The sequence below is a fragment of the Bubalus bubalis genome, chromosome 16 (assembly GCF_019923935.1).
Source record: "Bubalus bubalis isolate 160015118507 breed Murrah chromosome 16, NDDB_SH_1, whole genome shotgun sequence".
NCBI classification, from domain to species: Eukaryota; Metazoa; Chordata; class Mammalia; order Artiodactyla; family Bovidae; genus Bubalus; species Bubalus bubalis.
The window spans coordinates 78,088,637-78,108,318 of record NC_059172.1 but is presented as its reverse complement, the minus strand read 5'-3'; the positions used below and the strand labels follow the sequence as shown (position 1 = coordinate 78,108,318).

The 19,682-nt window shown below is 38.1% G+C and overlaps 1 protein-coding gene and 1 long non-coding RNA gene across 7 annotated transcripts in view; one reads left to right on the top strand and one right to left on the bottom strand.

Annotated features, from left to right (window-relative positions):
• The window catches only part of TRPC6 (transient receptor potential cation channel subfamily C member 6), a 158,307-nt gene that overhangs the window by 119,723 nt on the left and 18,902 nt on the right, over nucleotides 1-19,682 (top strand). For 4 of the 6 annotated variants that reach the window (XM_044929795.2, XM_044929794.2, XM_044929793.2 and 1 more), the window contains exons 4-6: nucleotides 1,481-1,645; nucleotides 11,003-11,219; nucleotides 17,940-18,173. In XM_044929795.2, the coding sequence (XP_044785730.2) occupies nucleotides 1,481-1,645; nucleotides 11,003-11,219; nucleotides 17,940-18,173 (616 nt within the window). The remainder of the gene's footprint in view (nucleotides 1-1,480; nucleotides 1,646-11,002; nucleotides 11,220-17,939; nucleotides 18,174-19,682) is intronic. The other 2 variants (XM_044929797.2, XM_044929796.2) reach the window with 1 other exon arrangement.
• LOC102412447 overlaps nucleotides 12,440-19,682 on the bottom strand; it is a 37,913-nt gene continuing 30,670 nt past the window's right edge. Inside the window, exons 4-5 of the long non-coding RNA XR_327021.4 lie at nucleotides 16,122-16,442; nucleotides 12,440-13,242 (exon numbers count right to left, since the gene is read on the bottom strand). This is a non-coding gene — a long non-coding RNA (uncharacterized LOC102412447). The remainder of the gene's footprint in view (nucleotides 13,243-16,121; nucleotides 16,443-19,682) is intronic.

Below are 19,682 nucleotides of genomic sequence, written 5' to 3'. Positions count from 1 at the left end.
ATTTTTGATATAATTCAGCTGTGAAGCCGTCTGGTCCTGGGCTTTTGTTTGCTGGAAGATTTCTGATTACAGCTTCAATTTCCATGCTTGTGATGGGTCTGTTAAGATTTTCTGTTTCTTCCTGGTTCAGTTTTGGAAAGTTGTACTTTTCTGAGAATTTGTCCATTTCCTCCAAGTTGTCCCTTTTATTGGCATATAGTTGCTGATAGTTGTCCCTTATGATCCTTTGTATTTCTGTGTTGTCTGTTGTGATCTCTCCATTTTCATTCTATTTTTGTTGATTTGATTTTTCTCCCTTTGTATTTAAAAAACCAGTTTTTAAAGGTGGATTTTATAATAAAAGTAATACAGACTTATGATTGGCTTTCAAACAGTATAGACATAACCCCTTTCTGTCTTCCTATTTCTTAATGCGGAATAGTCAGTATTCTATTTTTCTCCATAAATTTATCTTGGACATCTTCATATATTAGCATGTAAACATCCACTCAACCTTTTCAAAGCCTACATATCATTATGCTGATTTATATAATTATGTTCATTTAATCCATTTACTGTTTAAGGGTGTCTATTATTTTCTTAAGTTTCTGTTATTTCAAGACATTTGATAAATTTCCCTCAAAAAAGGTACACGTCAACAGTGTACAGATGGGCTTATTTCTTCCACTCATGTATCATTAAACCTTACCATTTTACAAAGACAGACACTGTATCTTGATTTAATTGTCTTTGACTGTTAACCATCCTTAGGTAACATTTTTAGTTCCTTTATATAATCTGTCCTTTGTCTAACCTTTTAATATTCTTCAGCAATTGTTATTTTGGATTGTTGCTTTTTGTATATTAAATGATGCTCTCTGTCATATGTAGCATTCATCTGTAAAAATTAAATATATGAGAACAAAAATATTCTGAAAAGTAAAAATTATGAAATTTAGTTATACAATTTTCTTATTTGAAAGAGTTTATTGCACAGGAATATATCAATGGAATAGAATAGGCAGTCCATAAAAAGACAATATGCAAATGGGAATCTAGTATAAAATACATTTAGCACTTTAGGTCAGGGCAGAAAAGGTGGTATACTTTTTTTAAAAAAAATTATTTAGACATCCAAATTAGCAGGATCTTTATATCATTCCTTCTAGATGGAAAAAGTGCATAATCATAAAAGTCCTTTTATAAAATATTGATGAAGCTTTTTATAACACTAAATTTTCAAAATTTGTCTATGCTTTGAAAGTCCTTTAGTCCTAAAGGAAAAGTTTGGTAAATTTGAATCCTTGAATTTACATAAACTGTATTACAACCTCCTGCCACATTGCTTGATACCTGTCCCCTACATATTTTACATTTGTTCTTTAATTCTAACAATATTTTTTATGAGAAAGGATAGAACTTAATATTAGAACACAAGCAAAAAGCTTATGCTGAATCCTTCTTTAATCAAGCTGTTAAATGTTTTGTTACCCCCTGCTAGTTTGTAGCCCATCCAAACTGCCAACAGCAGCTCCTGTCCATATGGTATGAGAACCTTTCCGGGCTGCGGCAGCAGACCATGGCGGTCAAGTTCCTCGTGGTCCTCGCCGTTGCCATGGGACTGCCCTTCCTGGCTCTCGTTTACTGGTTTGCTCCGTGCAGCAAGGTACGTCTGTGAAGCCTGGACCTCTGTCAGCCCCTCAAAGTCTGTCTGTTTTATTTATTAGAGCCAGTTAAGCAGGGAAAATTCTATTTCTCAAACAAAAATGTCAGGAAGTCAGAGTTGGGTTCACATTATAAAAATAACATATTTGCTATAAGAAATTTTAAAAAAGCAATGGAAAGAAAAAGTTCACCTGTAATATCACTGTTAGTAATATGTGAAAGAAAACATCAGTTAGATTATTCCTATTTGTCTTCTCTCTAGTCATGCCTGTGCATATATTTCTACATTTTTAATGAAGCATGCATTGAGCAGAATTTCAAATAACATCCTAAAAACGCTTCCTTTTGTTTTCCCCCCCGCTGGCAAAATCTGAGATGAAAGTTTCTGTTTATCATTTATTTTAACTAATAAATCTTAATATAAATAAAGGACAATTGTGTAAATACTCCTATAAGGCTTGTTTCAATGAAGAGGATTTATTTTGGGACACTATACATTGTAACCTGACAGCAAAAATAGCTTTTATTGTTTGTTTGGTTTTATTTTTAGCAGACTCCCTCTGCCCAGACTTTGATGAAATTGGTTTGTTCAAATGAACCTAGCCTTTCAGAACAAGTTTGGAAAATGTTGACCTGTCATGCTTTAACAGGCATAGAAATTTGCCGTGCATTGCCAACAATCTTATTCTTCATATTTTGGAAGCCACATTTCTGGAATCTTTTAAGTTTCAACTCTGAGAGCCAAATTTAAATAATTCTAAAGCTATGTAGCTAAAATGTCTATTGGACCATCTATTTAAGTGCTATGTAGATATGCCAGTTGAATCACTTGCTGTTCTTAAACCTGGATATGGCTTATTTTCACATGGGTCCAAACATCTTGCCATTGTTTTTTTATTTTATTTATTGCCAACATTTTTTAAAATTATTATTTAGTCACATATTTGGTGCTTTAACCTTATAGGAATGTTTCTAAGTGGCTTATAGTAAGAAGCCGATGCAAAGCCTTTTTCACATAGTGGGAGCTTCATCATTACTTCCAGTGATAAAGATAGGAACTGCTAGAAACTGAGCATTTTCTCCTGAGGGTAAAATCTATCATCATAAATGTTTTCCTCATAAAGGCCAAAAATTGATTCATAAATAAAATATAAAGGAGGAAAAGTAAATGAAAATAGTGATATTTACTAGAATTAGAATTTATAGCATGGATTTTTTTCTAGAAAGTTAAGCTTTTCTTTTTTTTTCCTTTTTTCATTGGAATGACAGATTTCATTTTGAAAAAACTAATTAATCCTCCTTACTAGAACATAGGCCACATCTATGTATGTGGTCTCTATTCTGCTTCGACATACATTTTCGGGTTCTTCAGAGATTTAAACTGACTTATGCTTGTTATTACTCTGTGATCAGTTAAACTGTAATATATTTTCTAAAGTGAATAATTGCCCCTCTCCATAATGAGCTCAAAAACATAATGCCTTTCAGAGGGTTTGGTCTTTGACAGACTATTTTTGGCAGTCCTTAGAGTTTCACATTTCTTAATTTTTGATTAAATCCTAATCAACCTGATTTCCTTTACTATTTCTTCTTCCATAACTGTGTTTCTTTCTGCCATCTGTTTTTCATCCTCATTTAGATCATCAAGGCAAATAATCAAATTAAAAGGGCACTGTCAATGTATTTTTTTCTCATATCTAAAATCTATTTTACTGACTCTCATTTAGAGTTTGAAGCATGATTATAAAATATATTTTATATTTTCCCTTTAGTGACAGAGATATAAATATTACAACTTAGAGAATTTTTTTTTTGTAATAAGGGAAAATTACTCGGGCTATATTAATACTTTTATTTAAAATACTGTTTTAAATACTTAAAAATTCAAAAACATCCATGAAAATTATACCAGACCAAATTTCAGGCCTATGCACCTTGACAGAGTCCCTGTTTCTGTTTAGAGCTTGGTTTTCATTCCTCAAGTCTGCTCTTTAAGAAATTCTTTTTTGTCCTTACTTGTTCTCTTTTTTCTACCATAATCCAAATATGTTTTATGCTCATTATAGTAAAAATAGGTCATGCTGTGATTTCAAATCATTTTGGCTTCAGCTAGTACTAGCTGCAACCTTTTCTATTTACTATTGGTATTTAATAGCTATTTGATCATAAATACATACTTAAAAAGAATATGATGTAACATTTAAAGTTCTTCCTTTCAGTCATTTTTCAGGTACATCAGTTTTGCTTTTTGTTTTTTTTTTTTTCTTTTGTGTAGCAGAGTTTTATTAAAGTGCAAAGGGACAGCGAAAGCTACTGACACAGACATCAGAAGGGGGATGGAGAATGCCCCCCTCGCTAGTGTTAGCAAGGGGGTTATATACTTTTTAAATTAGTTATTACAATAAATCAAAAGAATGTCTCAAGGTTGTAAAAATCTTACTAGACCTACTCCCACAATTTACATTTTAGGATGACAGGATTAGAACTTAACAGTAGAAAGACCCTACCAGACCCACTCCCATAATATACATTCTAAGATATCAGGATTAGTCAGAAGGTTTTCAGGAAGCAAAAACTGTCCTCAAGCAGGCTACATTGTTGTTATATAATCCCTAGTACAGAGTTTAAACTGAATTTTTTTGTGTGTAATCATCAGTTCTGGGCTTAAAAAAAAAAAAAAAAGTTTTATGTGACTAAGACTAAGGAATGTAGAGAGAAAAAAAAAAAAAAAAAAAGTTTGTCCTTTCCTCCTCCTTGAGAATTCCAGACTCCTATCTCTTCCTCAAAAATCCCAGACCCCTCTCTCCTTGGAGACCCTGAACTTCTTATTAACCTGCCTAGGATTTCACTCTCTCATCACCCCCTTTTCTTTTAGGAGAATTATATTGCCAAGGGAAAGGGGCATCGTTTTCTTTACATAACTACTTCCTGCTGTTGAGGGGCATGGTCCCTAAATCATTGAGGCAACATATTCTCCTAACCCTCATATGGAGGGTCTCTGATCCAGGGGCCCCAAGTAATAGTTGGAGGAGGCCGTGGCACTCGTAGGAGCTTGAACAACCTTTTGTAACCTAAAAGCTTTCAGACGGAGAGAAACAAATCCAGTTACACAGTTACAGATGTAAAGCAAACAGTAAAAACAGAACAATTAGAATTGTTACGATTAAGATAGTTTTCCACCATGGGGAGCTAGTTAACGTTTCCCAAAGTGAGGTGACTGTGGCTTTAGGAGTATCCATAGCCTGATTCACTTTGTTCACATGTTTAGTAAAGTGAGTAACATTAGTACTCATATCTGGTATATATGTACAACATTGGATATTAATGATATCCAATGTGTGGCTGTTAGAATATCTAAGGCCAATCTGTTTTGTAAAACCATCTTTCTAATTTGTATTTGTTCAGCTTTAAGGACTGAAAGTTAGAGCATCAACTTGTAGCATAACATCTGATCTGTAGTTCCCAAAAAGGGAATGAATATTGTAGCCAGATAATCATACCAGTGAAACACAGACTTTGCCCAACAAGTTCCCCCCCGCCCCCCCCACCCCCCGCCAGTGTGTTTTTTTTATTAATTTAATTAATTTATTTTTTATTGAAGGATAATTGCTTTACAGAATTTTTCTGTTTTCTGTCAAACCTCAACATGAATCAGCCATAGGTATACAAATATCCCCTCCCTTTTGAAACTCCCATCAGTTTTTCACTTTGGTCAATTATTCTTTACACTTATTTTTTTTAGAAATTTGTTTACATCACAGAATATATAGATGACAAATTTTACTATGATAACTCATAGTAAACTCAAAGGAGTAACTCCGGTTCCTAAAGTCCACCAAATCTCCCAGCATCTCTATAGGGAAACTCAACTCTCAATGATTTGTGATAATAAATGGAAAATATGAATATCCACACACATCACTTTAGTTTCCTATAAGCCAACTTTTTATGTGTTTTCTTGTTTTATTTTTTCTTTAAACCACAACCTTTAATAAGCAACAAAAGTGCTTGGTTTGATTCTCCTGTTTGCCCTCTGGATAGAATGAAGGGGTAGATTGCAGAGGGCCAGGAACCCCGTGAAGAGCGAGAGTGAGCCTTCTCAGGAGGGAGGTGCAGCTCATCGCCCTGGATGGCTGAATACTGGCTTGAGATGTGTTCAGACAGCTGAATGCAAGCTCTAGGCCTCTCAGACTTGAGGTCCACTCTAACGTGGGTGGCGCTCTTCTCACTCTGTTTTACGTCCCTAGCCTTTTCTCTTCTCCCCCTGTTTTAGTTTGTGCTTTCTTGAGTTTTTGTTATTTTGTGTTTTGAAGGCTGCCTCTGCTTCTCCCCTGAACAAGGCAGGGAATAAATAAGTTTTTCATAGATTTCACTACTAATAGTCAATGCCCCATTCCAAGTTTTCCACAACAGTCAAATAAATTGAGAACTTTCAAAATGTTCATTTAATATTTATAACAATAGATTTTTTTTCACCAGAAAGATATTGAACCTTGAAGTACATGATTAAATAAAGCTCATGCTGCTGCTGCTGCTAAGTCGCTTCAGTTGTGTCCGACTCTGTGCGACCCCATGGAAGGCAGCCCACCAGACTCCCCCGTCCCTGGGATTCTCCAGCGAAGAACACTGGAGTGGATTGCCATTTCCTGCTCCAAAATAAAGCTCATACACAAGATCCATAGAACTCTCATATAAAGTTAAAACAAATGGTAGAGAAAATAGGACTGATTTTCTTTTTCCTATTGTCCTTAGCCATGTTTTTCTTTAAATATTGACTGTTAAAAACTGAACATTAATGCATCTTAATTTCTTTTTCATAGTGTACCATATATACAATTTAAATTACATTGTTATATATATAATTTATTGTGACTTGGCTATTTAATCATGTATTATATAAAGTTTAATCATGTGTATGAGCTTTATTTGATTAAACTTTATATAGGTCAGATCAGATCAGATCAGTTGCTCAGTCGTGTCTGACTCTTTGAGACCCCATGAATCGCAGCACACCAGGCCTCCCTGTCCATCACCAACTCCCAGAGTTCACTCAGACTCACGTCCATCAAGTCAGTGATGTCATCCAGCCATCTCATCCTCTGTCATCCCCTTCTCCTCTTGCCCCCAATCCCTCCCAGCATCAGAGTCTTTTCCAATGAGTCAACTCTTCGCATGAGGTGGCCAAAGCACTGGAGTTTAAGCTTTAGCATCATTCCTTTCAAAGAAATCCCAGGGCTGATCTCCTTCAGAATGGACTGGTTGGATCTCCTTGCAGTCCAAAGGACTCTCAAGAGTCTTCTCCAACACCACAGTTCAAAAGCATCAATTCTTCGGTGCTCGGCCTTCTTCACAGTCCAACTCTCACATCCATACATGACACAGGAAAAACCATAGCCTTGACTAGACGAACCTTTGTTGGCAAAGTAATGTCTCTGCTTTTGAATATGCTATCTAGGTTGGTCATAACTTTCCTTCCAAGGAGTAAGCATCTGTTAATTTCATGGCTGTAATCACCATCTGCAGTGATTTTGGAGCCCAGAAAAATAAAGTCTGACACTGTTTCCACTGTTTCCCCATCTATTTCCCATGAAGTGATGGGACCGGATGCCATGATCTTCGTTTTCTGAATGTTGAACTTTAAGCCAACTTTTTCACTCTCCACTTGCACTTTCATCAAGAGGCTTTTGAGTTCCTCTTCACTTTCTGCCATAAAGGTGGTGTCATCTGCATATCTGAGGTTATTGATATTTCTCCCAGCAATCTTGATTCCAGCTTGTGTTTCTTCCAGTCCAGCGCTTCTCATGATGTACTCTGCATAGAAGTTAAATAAGCAGGGTGACAGTGTACAGCCTTGACATACTCCTTTTCCTATTTGGAACCAGTCTGATGTTCCATGTCCAGTTCTAACTGTTGCTTCCTGACTTGCATACAAATTTCTCAAGAGGCAGATCCGGTGGTCTGGTATTCCCATCTCTTTCAGAATTTTCCACAGTTTATTGTGATCCACACAGTCAAAGGCTTTGTCATAGTCAGTAAAGCAGAAATAGATGTTCTTCCAGGTGATAGAATTCCAGTTGAGCTATGCCAAATCCTGAAAGATGATGCTGTGAAAGTGCTACACTCAATATGCCAGCAAATTTGGAAAACTCAGCAGTGGCCACAGGACTGGAAAAGGTCAGTTTTCATTTCAATCCCAAGGAAAGGCAATGCCAAAGAATGCTCAAACTAATGCACAATTGCACTCATCTCACACGCTAGTAAAGTAATGCTCAAAATTCTCCAAGCCAGGCTTCAGCAATATGCGAACCGTGAACTTCCTGATGTTCAAGCTGGTTTTAGAAAAGGAAGAGGAACCAGAGATCAAATTGCCAACATCCACTGGATCATGGAAAAACTTTATATAATACATGATTAAATAGCCAAGTCACAATAAATTGTATATATAACAATGTCAAATTTAAATTGTATATGTGGTACACTATGGAAAAGAAATTAAAGTTGCATTAATGTTCAGTTTTTAACAGTCCATATTTAAAGAAAAACATGGATAAGGACAATAGGCAAAAGGAAATCAGTCCTATTTTCTCTCCCATTTGTTTTAACTTTATATGAGAGTTCTATTTAAACAGGATCTTAAAAAGAAACACAAAAAAATACTCTGATTCAAGCTAAGGAATATTTACTTAGGGAAGTATGCTTTTCAGACATGATTTTTACAGCAACTTTTTACAAATTAATTTTGGATTGGCTCTGCAATATATCTAACTATATGGATCCACTGACTTAAAACTAGATTGATCTATTAATCTAAACATACACATACACACACACACACACACACACATGCACACACACATGCAGAACATGACATTCTGCCTGGCCTAAGTTAGAGAGAGAAAACAAATATCGTACATTAACACATAAAAATGGAATCTGGAAAAAACGGTACTGATGAGCCTATTTACAGGGCAGGAACAGAGACGCAGACGTAGAGAATGGACATGTGGACCCGGAAGAGGAAGGGGAGGGCGGCACAGACTGGGAGAGCAGCACTGACATGTGTGCACTCCCATGGATGAAAGATAGCCAGTAGGAAGCTTCTGATGGCACAAGGAGCTCAGCTCGGTGCTCTGTGACGATTCACAGGGGTGGGATGGTGCGAGAGGGAGGCTCAAGATTCTTTGTTGTATAGCAGAAACTAACACAACATTGTAAAGCAATTATACTCCAATAAATTTTTTTTTAATGATTCTAATTAAGAGAGAAGGGACTAAGCTATGTGACTCATCATTCTAGCTCTAACTTTTATGATTTTGAAAACCATATAGACCGATAAAGTTTGTAGGAGCAGAGAATATTGATTGGATTTCTTCCATTATAGCATTTCTTTGTTAAAAACCTTAGAACCTTTTTTTTCCCCCTAAGAATTTACATGTATATGTACTTCCATGAGAAAATAAGAAATTGTTTTGTAAACCAAATAGAAACATTAACTCTTAAAACAAATATGCTGTGCTTAGTTGCTTAGTAGTATCTGACTCTTTGCAACCCCATGGACTGTAGCCCAACAGGATCCTCTGTCCCTGGGGATTCTCCAGGCAGCAATACTGGAGTGGGTAGCCTATCCCTTCTCCAGGGGAACTTTCTAACCCAGGAATTGAACTGGGGTCTCCTGCAGTGAAGGCAGATTCTTTACCAGCTGAGCAACTCGAGAAGCCCCAAGTATACCTGAGTTCAAATTCCAGCTCTACCACTTAAGGAGCTCATTTCTGGACCTTGCTTCCTCTTTTTCTTCATCTGTAAAATGGGCATTTCAGCAGCATATACCCCTTTGTATTGTTGTAACAGTTACATGTAATTAATAGAGTAAAGCACTTAAAACAGTACTTAGCACATAAAAGTACTGGATAAGTGGTGGTGTTATTATTAATTTCTGTATTTTATTTCTATATTTTTCTGTAATAATCAGTTAATTTAAAAAGCTGTTGAAAGCTATGAGCCCTCTCCTACAAAAAAATATCCTTACATGCGTGTGCTGAGTTTTGTTTACCATTCCAGGGGTGCACAGGGCCCCTGAGACACATCTTGGGCACACACCACACCTCTGCTCTGACTAGGATGCGTGCCTCTCAGATGGGAATGATTCCTGCACTATTGATGCGCGGGAGCTTTACGGTCTCCATATTTTATATGAAGACTCTGATTTTCACATAATTTAGGAAGTTCACTCATTGCTAATGAGGGAATGAAACTGGAACCTGAACCTAAAATGTTGGACTTTCAATGCAGTGTCATTCCAGGACTTTGGTCCAGTGCATGACGGGACCTGCCCTGCTGTCCTGCCCTTGGCTGGGTGTCCTCTTCTCAGTACACCTGACTTTTGCTCCACACAGCATCTCCAACATACAATATCACCTGAAGCCTGACCTGCACCCACAGCAGTTCAGTTCAGTCACTCAGTCATGTCCAGTTCTTTGCGACCCCAAGGACTGCAGCACACCAGGCCTCCCTGTCCATCACCAACTCCTGGCATTTACTCAAACTCCTGTCCATGAGTCAGTGATGCCATCCAACCATCTCATCTTCTGTTGTCCCCTTCTCCTCCCGCCTTCAATCTTTTCCAGCATCAGGGTCTGTTCTAATGAGTCAGTTCTTTGCACCCACATCAGTGAAATACATATGTGGACAGTGCTAGTGCTAAGTCACTTCAGTTGTGTCTGACTCTTTGTGATCCTATTGGCCGTAGCCTGCCAGGCTCCTCTGTCCCTCTGTCCATGGGATTCTCCAGGCAAGAATACTGGAGCGGGTTGCCATTTCTTTCTCCAGGGGATCTTCCTGACCCAGAGGTTGAACCCACGTCTCCTGTGTCTCCTGCATTGGCAGGCAGGTTCTTTACCACTAATGCCACCTGGGAAGCCCAGAAGGCAAATATCAACGAAGGGTGTATACATGGCAAAGTAGATTCAATTTAATATTTTCACTGCTGCTTCCTCAAAACTTCATGCCCACTAAATTAGTTTGTTTTTCATGAATAATTGTGATACTCTGCTCTGCCTTTTGTTATTATACTAATAAAATATTTTGTCAGTATCACATATATTTTAAGAACTTAAATATTATTTTCTAGAAGTGAATTTATTTAACTATCAATCCCAAATATCAGCATATATAGATGAGCAATGAGACAAAATTTTATATTAGCATAAAGGATTATTTTTCTAATATCAGTTATAAATGTACATAATTATCTTAGAAGAACATTGGACTGCACAGATGTTTGTTCTTGTGTATAGACATGTGTGTTTTGCAAAATGCACACAACAAAGCTAAGACTTTCTTTTGGTGTGTTTTGTGGCAGATGGGGAAGATAATGCGTGGACCATTCATGAAGTTTGTGGCACACGCTGCCTCCTTCACCATTTTTCTGGGACTGCTAGTCATGAATGCAGCTGACAGATTCGAAGGCACCAAAATCCTTCCTAATGAAACCAGCACAGATCATGCAAAACAGCTGTTCAGGATGAAAACATCCTGCTTCTCATGGATGGAGATGCTCATTATTTCCTGGGTAATAGGTAAAGACTGACTTTCTCTCATCATTTATTTTTGCAGCCATAGCAATAGGACTGAATGACACCTGTTCTCTCACACGTCAGTTATATAAATGTATGCAGCATAATACAATGCTCTGCACAACATGATTTTGTGTTTTTAAAGTGAAGTTATCTAGGGTTCATTTTCAGTACCACAGTTCTCTTCACATGCCACATGCTTTTTAGATTTCCAAGAAAAACCCAGGAAGAAAATGAACAGGATAGTATGAATCAAACCTTTCCAGTGATGAAAAACTGCCATTCATATTTTGGGACAGCTGTGACTTCAAGCTTAAAAATAACCATATGATTTTATGTTGCAATTTAATAGGAACAGAAGGTCCTAGCCACTCACATCTATTGAACATTTGTTATGTACTAAGAACCATTCAGATCATTTTACATCCATCACATTACACACTGTCTTTGTGCCTTAGTGGTCTACTCTATCGTATAATAATAACGTCTACACTATGGTTTTAGGTCTCCCAGATGGAAAGTGAAACAGAGAGAATGCAGTCTCAATTACTAGGCTGTCTTTAGAATCAGTCATCCATATTGCTTGACATTAAATATAATGCAAATAAAAGATATTTCAATTGGATATTTATAAATGAATAGACTCAGTAGCTATTACCTATTGAGGATAATAATGTGAATAAAATGTAGTCCTTATAGTCAAGGAAGTTAAGTCTGCTGGAGGGAGGCAGGCAGGTCAACAAGTAAATCAACAAAGAAAACTATGTAACAAATAATATTACTGAGGAGCTATTAGAGGGTTATGAACATATACAGATTGGGCACCTAAATCTGAGTGGGTGGGATGTGGAAGGGGCAGAGAAGGTCTCCCTAGACAGTACATTCAACCTGAGATTTTGAAGATAAGGGCATGTTAATCCTACTGACTGTTTATGGTGGGGTAAGGAAGGACTGATGTTGAGGCTGAAACTCCAGTATTTTGGCCACCTGGTCGGGAGAGCTGACTCATTTGAAAAGACCCTGATGCTGGGAAAGATTGAGGGCAGGAGGAGAAGGGGACAACATAGGATGAGATGGTTGGATGGCATCACCGACACAATGGACATGGGTTTGGGTGGACTCCGGGAGTTGGTGATGGACAGGGAGGCCTGGCGTCCTGCGGTTCATGGCGTCGCAAAGAGTCAGACACGACTGAGCGACTGAACTGAACTGAAGGACACTACGAGGCATGGATCAAAAAGCTGAAGGCAAAGATGTGGAAGTAGGTCCACACTTGGCTCCTCATTTGCCAAGTCATGTGTTAGGCTCAGCTATAACGCAGGCTCATTTATGGATGTGATTGATGGGAGAGAGGGGAGGAGACACGGTCAGAGGATGATTTTCAGCTATTGGTGCTGTGATTCCTCACCTTTTATAAAATGCAGCTGGCTGTGAGGTAGAGGGTGGCTTTGAGGAGGGGGTTCGGGAGGCTGAGAGTCAACCGAAGTGATCCGTGTATGGAATGTGGGGCCAGAAGTCAGGGAGTGAGGAAAGGACTTGAGAGCTTTGTAAAAGATATTCTTCAAAAAACCTGGTAATGTATTGCACGTGGACAGGGAGAGCTGTGGATTCTGCCTTGGGTTAAGGTGCTGACTGCAAGTCTCTAAGAGGAAGAATACAGAGGGAAGATAAGGATTGAGACCAGGAGAATGAAAAGCTGGTAAGGAAGTTTGCTTGAGATTGACTTTGAAGTGCCCATGGGATTTCCAGGTGAAGATGTCTACTAAGTAATAGGAAATGTAACCCCAGAGAGAAGCCAGGCTGTGGACAAAATTTCAGCTGTCTCCATAAGGTCCTGACTATGCAGGAAGTCCTGCAGGGTAGATATGTGGAGAAGGATGTGAGAAGAGAGCTCAAGGAATCTTATTCCAAAACCGTTGGCAGTCCGTAAGCTTGGTTCTCCCCTGGTGATCTGGAGAAGCATCTGTAGTCGGTTTTATGTTACTTCTGTGGCAAGGGATATCTTCTTGGCTTCCTCATTCTGGGGCTGATAGGATAATCAATTGAAATGTTATAAAGCACTATACAAATTACCTTATGAGCATTTTAAATGCATATGAGGTAATTCAACAGCATTGAGAGTTATTCAAAACTTCTGAATCACTTCATTTCCTCGTTATGTTCCAAGGAGAAATATAGTGTCTTAACAAGTGAATTGCATCACTAAGGTAAACCTTTGATAAAGAAGAGTTTGATTGTCCACTTTTTCTTTTCTAATTTGTTTGTCTTATGCTATAAAGCTCTAAGAAATATATTACATCTCACTTTGAATATTTGATTTAAAATAAGAATGATCATTTGGACATTGCCTTTATCTCAAGCTAAATATGCCTGTATGCTGCATGTTTTGTGCGTGTTAGTATGTGTAACATACATAATATAGTACTTGGCACACTGGAAATGTTTAATAAATTTCAGATGGCTATGATTATTATTAAACTCTTCATTAAGAGTTCATATGTTTTATATGGAAGTGATATTTCCTACTGAAAAGATATTAATCAAGATATGACTCTTTCAAGGTTAAACTTTGAAAGCATTTAATTTTATGTAAGGGGATTAGATATAATGAATGGTCATTTTATTCTTTTTCTTATTTTAAACTTTCTATTTTGCATTGGGGCATAGCCAGTTAATAAGGTTGTGGTAGTTTCAGGTAAACAGTAAAAGGACCCATCCATACATACACATGCATCTATGTTCATCTTATTCTTTATCAAACATAATTTACTCTTCTCATACTAATATTTTAATATAAGCATTAGAAGTTTTTCCTTTTTCACCTGGAAACCTAAACCAAGAATGTTAACTTTTAATTTTATGAATAAAAGCATTTTCCTTGGAACAACTGGCCCAATAACCTTTATATTTGAGATTCGGAGATGTTCTCAGTGTTCATTTAAAGGGAAAACAGTGAACAACTCAGAATGGACAACTGGTACTTTGTAGCATGTGTTAGACTCCTGGTTCAGTTTCTAACACTGATATTTTTTTTCTTCCTGAATTTTCTTGAAAGTGGTTGTACCTTCTGGAAATAATCATTAAGTGGCCTACTTAGGTCTGATGCTAGCTGGTTTGAAAGAAAAGACTGACATTATTGGTCACAGAAAGCAAATTGATTTAATTTTAGTGAAAAGTTGAAAAGCTGAATGATGGAATCTGCATTCCAAGAGATCTTGACAAGACAGAATGGTGAGCTCAAAACAAGGAGAAATGAGAAGGGTAGCAGGAACACAGGGAGGAGGAGACGTGCTTGATGACACTTCACAGGGAAAGGTCTTAAGCAGCAGTTTTAGCCTAATGTCCAGTGTGAGCGCCGAGGAAGGAAATGCAATGCAGGACTGACTCTTCAACAGGAGGGAAGGACTGCAGGCAAGGGCTGTAATTATGTCCCTGAGCCACACTCTGTCTAGACCACAGCTGCAGGCAATTGGCAAAATAGGGAGCATTCCAAGTGGAAAGCTGTCAGAAAAGTGAGTGGCTTCTCCACAGAAAAGCCCCTGTTGGGACTGGAGAAACTTACTGTGGAGGGTGGGAGGTAGGGCGGAACCTAGGGATTGTGAAGCCTGAAATTTAATTTTTTGGAGGGCCCCATTTATAGAAAAAGAAGGCAAAATAGAGAAGGAAAAATGGAGGATCCTGGGCAAATAAGGCATCCTAGAATTCAAATTTCATTTGCTTCATGGGAAACCCACCTCTGCTCTAGAAGAATAAATTTAATGAGGGCACAGGTGTTTTTGCTTTTTAAAAAATTTTGTTTTAAGAAATGTAAAGGTGGAGGGAGCAGATTCATTCTTTTGAGGGCAGAATTAGTACTGACAGGTTCACAGTGAAGGGATACTTCCTGCAAAGTCAAGAATGGGATGAGCAGCCTTCAGTAGGAGTAATTCAGGACATATTCAAGCAGAGGCTCCACCCTGTGGAGGAGTTCTCTGCTTGTGAAGAAACTGGACTAGATGGAGGATTTTGAACTATGCTTGGCAACGCCTGGGGGTCCTCAGAAAACATAATATGGAAATTTTTCCTTCAAACAGAATGGTTTGCTGTATCTGTTTTATCTTTTAAGCTTTGGGAAGATATCATTTTTACCAAGAAGTGTACCCCTTAAAGAGAGAGAAGATGGAGGAGAAGTGGGAAGAAGGAGAGAAGCTTTGAAAGCAACTAGACTATACGAATTTAAAACCCCCAGTAATCTGTTTTTCAGCTACTCTAAACTACCCTTGTTTCATAGTGAGGAAGCTGGTGGGAACCCAGGGACAACATCCACACAAAGACTGCCCTCAGATTTTTTCACTCCTGCTCATTGTTTGTGTGTGTGTCTGCATGTGCATGTGTGTGTGCATGAGTGGACACATGCAGTGTTTCCTATTTTATTAATAAATCTGATCCACTAAAGTGTATATGAATTCAATCCCAGCCTTCTCTAAATTTGGAATAATTTCAAAATAAGTAAGTCGTGTGATACATTGAATGCTGATTTTTTTTTTAATTTTATTTTATTTTTAAACTTTACATAACTGTATTAGATTTGCCAAATATCAAAATGAATCCGCCACAGGTTTACATGTGTTCCCCATCCTGAACCCTCCTCCCTCCTCCCTCCCCATTCCATCCCTCTGGGTCGTCCCAGTGCACCAGCCCCAAGCATCCAGTATCGTGCATCGAACCTGGACTGGCAACTCATTTCATACATGATATTTTACATGTTTCAATGCCACAGTTAAGCTGTTGGAAGGCAATTCCCAGGTGGTCCTAATAGTAAAGAACTTGCCTGCCAATGCAGGAGACACGGGAGACACAGCTTCGATCCCTGGTTTGGGGCGATCCCCTGGAGAAGGGCATGGCAACCCACTCCAGTATTCTTACCTGGAGAATCCCATGGACAGAGGAGCCTGGCAGGCTACAGTCGATGGGGTCGAGAAGAGTCAGATACAAGTGAAGTGACTTAGCATGCACGCACAAGCTGTTGGAAGGACAGAGCATGGCTTTTTAAAACCCCTACAGGGCTTCACAATCATTCACATAGGTTCTGTGATAAAAGTTTATGACAAATATGGGGATTTGGGGAAGGTGATTAGTGGCAGAAAGGGCAGAAGATTTATTTCAGCTAGGGGACCCTGGAGACTTCTTGATGGAAGTAGACTTTGAGGAATTGTTGGTGTTTAGGTTGTGTTTCTCCAGATGGCTCTAGGAGGAGACAGGACATCAGAGATTAGGATGTCTTAAAGATAATAGAGGTAAAGTTACTTCTTTTTAATAAAGAAAGAAAATATATACCAGACATAGAAAATCTGAAATAGTAAATTCTCAATAAGTATTAGTTATGTTTTCAAGTGCCAGACACTGTGCTATGCATTTTTCATATGTTATTTAAGTCTCATAACCATCCTATGAAGTAGGTACAAACTACTATCATCCCCATTTTGCAAGCTGAATTTTAGAAAGTTTCAGTAAGTTGCCAAAGATTGCACAGCTAACAAATGGATGACTGTGATTGTTCAGGTACCCAGCGGTGTCTGACTCTTTGTGACCCCATGGACTGCAGCATGCCGGGCCTCCCTGTCCCTCCCCATCTCCCAGAGTTTGCCCAAGTTTATGTTTGTTGCATTAGTGATGCCATGGTGTCTGATTCCAAAACCTGTGCTCCTAAGTAATACACTAAGTTTTAGAGTGGATGTGCAACATTATTAATAATTCCGCCATGAAGAAACTACAACTACTACTATGCTCCTGTAATTCCTTCTAGTCTTTTACTATGCTGTTTTAAACATAATATCATAGAATATATAAAATGTTTACTTGGCATGCTTGAATGTTTATGACATAAACATTTCCCATTGTGTATTAGTCTAGGTCCTCCAAGAAGCATATGCAAAGACAGAATTTAACATGCAACAATTTTATTAAGGGAAATTCTATGTGAGAGAAATGGGAGGGAGCTGAAGAAACCTGCAAGGGCTGTAAGACTGCGATGCAAGGTTGATGTTGAGGGCAGGAGAGAGGGAAGGAAGGTAGGACAGAAGCACCCTAGATCTCCATTCTGTCTAAAGAAAGTTTGACAAGTGTCGAGAGATCCTTGAGCCGAGGTCAGCCATTGGAGGAGTCCCATGCCTCCCAAGAAGGGGTGTCCTCAGTTACTGGTGAGGAGCAGCCCATGGGAAGCATGGCCTTAGGGCAAAAGTGTCTATAGTCTTCAGAGTGCTGCAGCTTTGGCCCATGGCCAGTTGAATTTCTGTATTTGGAGGCCTGTGGGGCACATTCTTGTGGCCACTATTCCATGGTAATTAAAATATCATATGAAATGGCTACATAATAGTCTATTTGTGAAAGTCCCATGATTACTTCTATTTTGAGGATGTTAGTATCTGTGTTTTTACATATATATTTTTTTTATTATAAAGAATCCTATAATGAACATCTTATGTACAGAATTAATGGATCAAATCATGTTTGCTGCTTGAATGCCCTTAATGAACTTTGTCAAATTGCTTTATGATAATGCACTGATATTTTTGGACTATAGGATTTGTAGGGACAGGATAATTATGGCTGAATGGGTAAGATGAAGTCATATTTTGAAGGGTTTTGAATGTCAGCCTGAGACCTTTTAAATTTGTTTTGTTGAAAACTAAGGCTGGAATGAAATTGGATTTTAACCCCTATTTTAACCTCTTTCCCATACAGGCATGATATGGGCTGAATGTAAAGAAATTTGGACTCAAGGCCCCAAGGAGTACTTGTTTGAGTTGTGGAATATGCTTGATTTTGGAATGCTGGCAATCTTTGCAGCATCATTCATTGCAAGATTCATGGCATTTTGGCATGCTTCCAAAGCCCAGAGCATCATTGATGCAAATGATACTTTAAAGGATTTAACAAAAGTTACACTGGGAGACAATGTGAAATACTACAATTTGGGTGAGTTTACAGTACTCAGTCAATATGTTTATAAAAATGCAGAATTTACATGATATCATTTGTATGCAGAATCTTAAAAAAAAAAAGTACAAATGAGCCTATTTACAAAACAGAAATAGAGTCACAGATGTAGAAAACAAGCTTATGGTTACCAAGAGGGAAGGGAGGGGAGGGATAAACACAAGAGAAGAGATTGGAATTGACATATACACACTATTATATATAAAATAGATAACTAATAAGTACCTACTGTATAGCACAGGGAACTCTACTCAATATTCTGTAATGACCTACATGGGAAAAGAATCTAAAACAGAGTGGGTTTATGTATAACTGATTCTCGTTGCTATATAGCAGGAACTAACACAGCATTGTGATTCAACTGTACTTTAATAAAAACTTATTTCAATTTTTTTAGATAAAATGAAAGAAAAAAAAGGAACACATCAGTAGCAGTTTAGTTATTATTCAATTCTCATAAAATTATTGGTCAATTTCCAGCTTCTTCAGATTATCTATATCTTTTATTATGCTTTCTACTTCTTTCCTGATATTTCTTCTGGCAGAAAACCTCTCAATCACAAGAATCATCTCCCCTTATCTCTGGTATTAATTGGCTAACCACCAAACTTCATTGAGAATGCTTGTATTATGTCGTGGATTTATTTTTTTCTTCTTGTCTATTAAAAATAGTACACATTTAAGTACCATTTCTGTTTAAGGCATGTAAACTATTCGAAAGCAAGTTAATCATCGAAGGCTCCCAATAAATAGCACCCCTTTTTCTCACCCAGACTTTGAACTAGTGCTATACTGTGCTTAGTCGCTCAGTCGTGTCCAACTCTTTGCGACTCATTGGACTGTAGCCCACCAGGCTCTCTGTCATGGGATTTTTCAGGCAAGAATGTTGGAGTAGGTTGCCATTTTCTCCTCCAGTGAATCTTCCTGACCCAGGGACAGAACCCACCTGCTGAGCCATGAGGGAAGCCTTTGAACTAGATGAGAAATAAAGTACCCACATTAGGTCAAATCATCACCTTTAATACTGACAAAGTTTAGAGTGGATGATATAATTCTGAGTTTATTAGTCAACTGGCTCAGCAATACTGAACCCCAGGCTTAGACAGATATATCCTCCAATTTCCAAGCAGCCATGGACAGGGCAGTCATACCCAAAGAGGGGTATGGTAGCAGGTATCTGATCATGTGAGAGTCCTCCATGGAAGATCAGAAGGAAATTCCCAAGATAAAGAGGGCAGAGCTGAGTCCAGTATGCTCAATTTCTACCCAGTTTAGCAATCAGAGAAGTCATTCTACCTCCCCAGGAGGAAAGTGACTAAAAAAGGAACAGAAGTAGGTTCAGTTATTGCTTAGGGAAAACCTCTCCTTGTAGAAACCTAGGGTGGGAAAAACAGATTCTCTTTGACTACTTACTTCAAGTCCTCCTCTGATAAGATGTCAGTTAACATACGGTTGACATCTCTATGAGTTTTATTGGCTGTATCACAT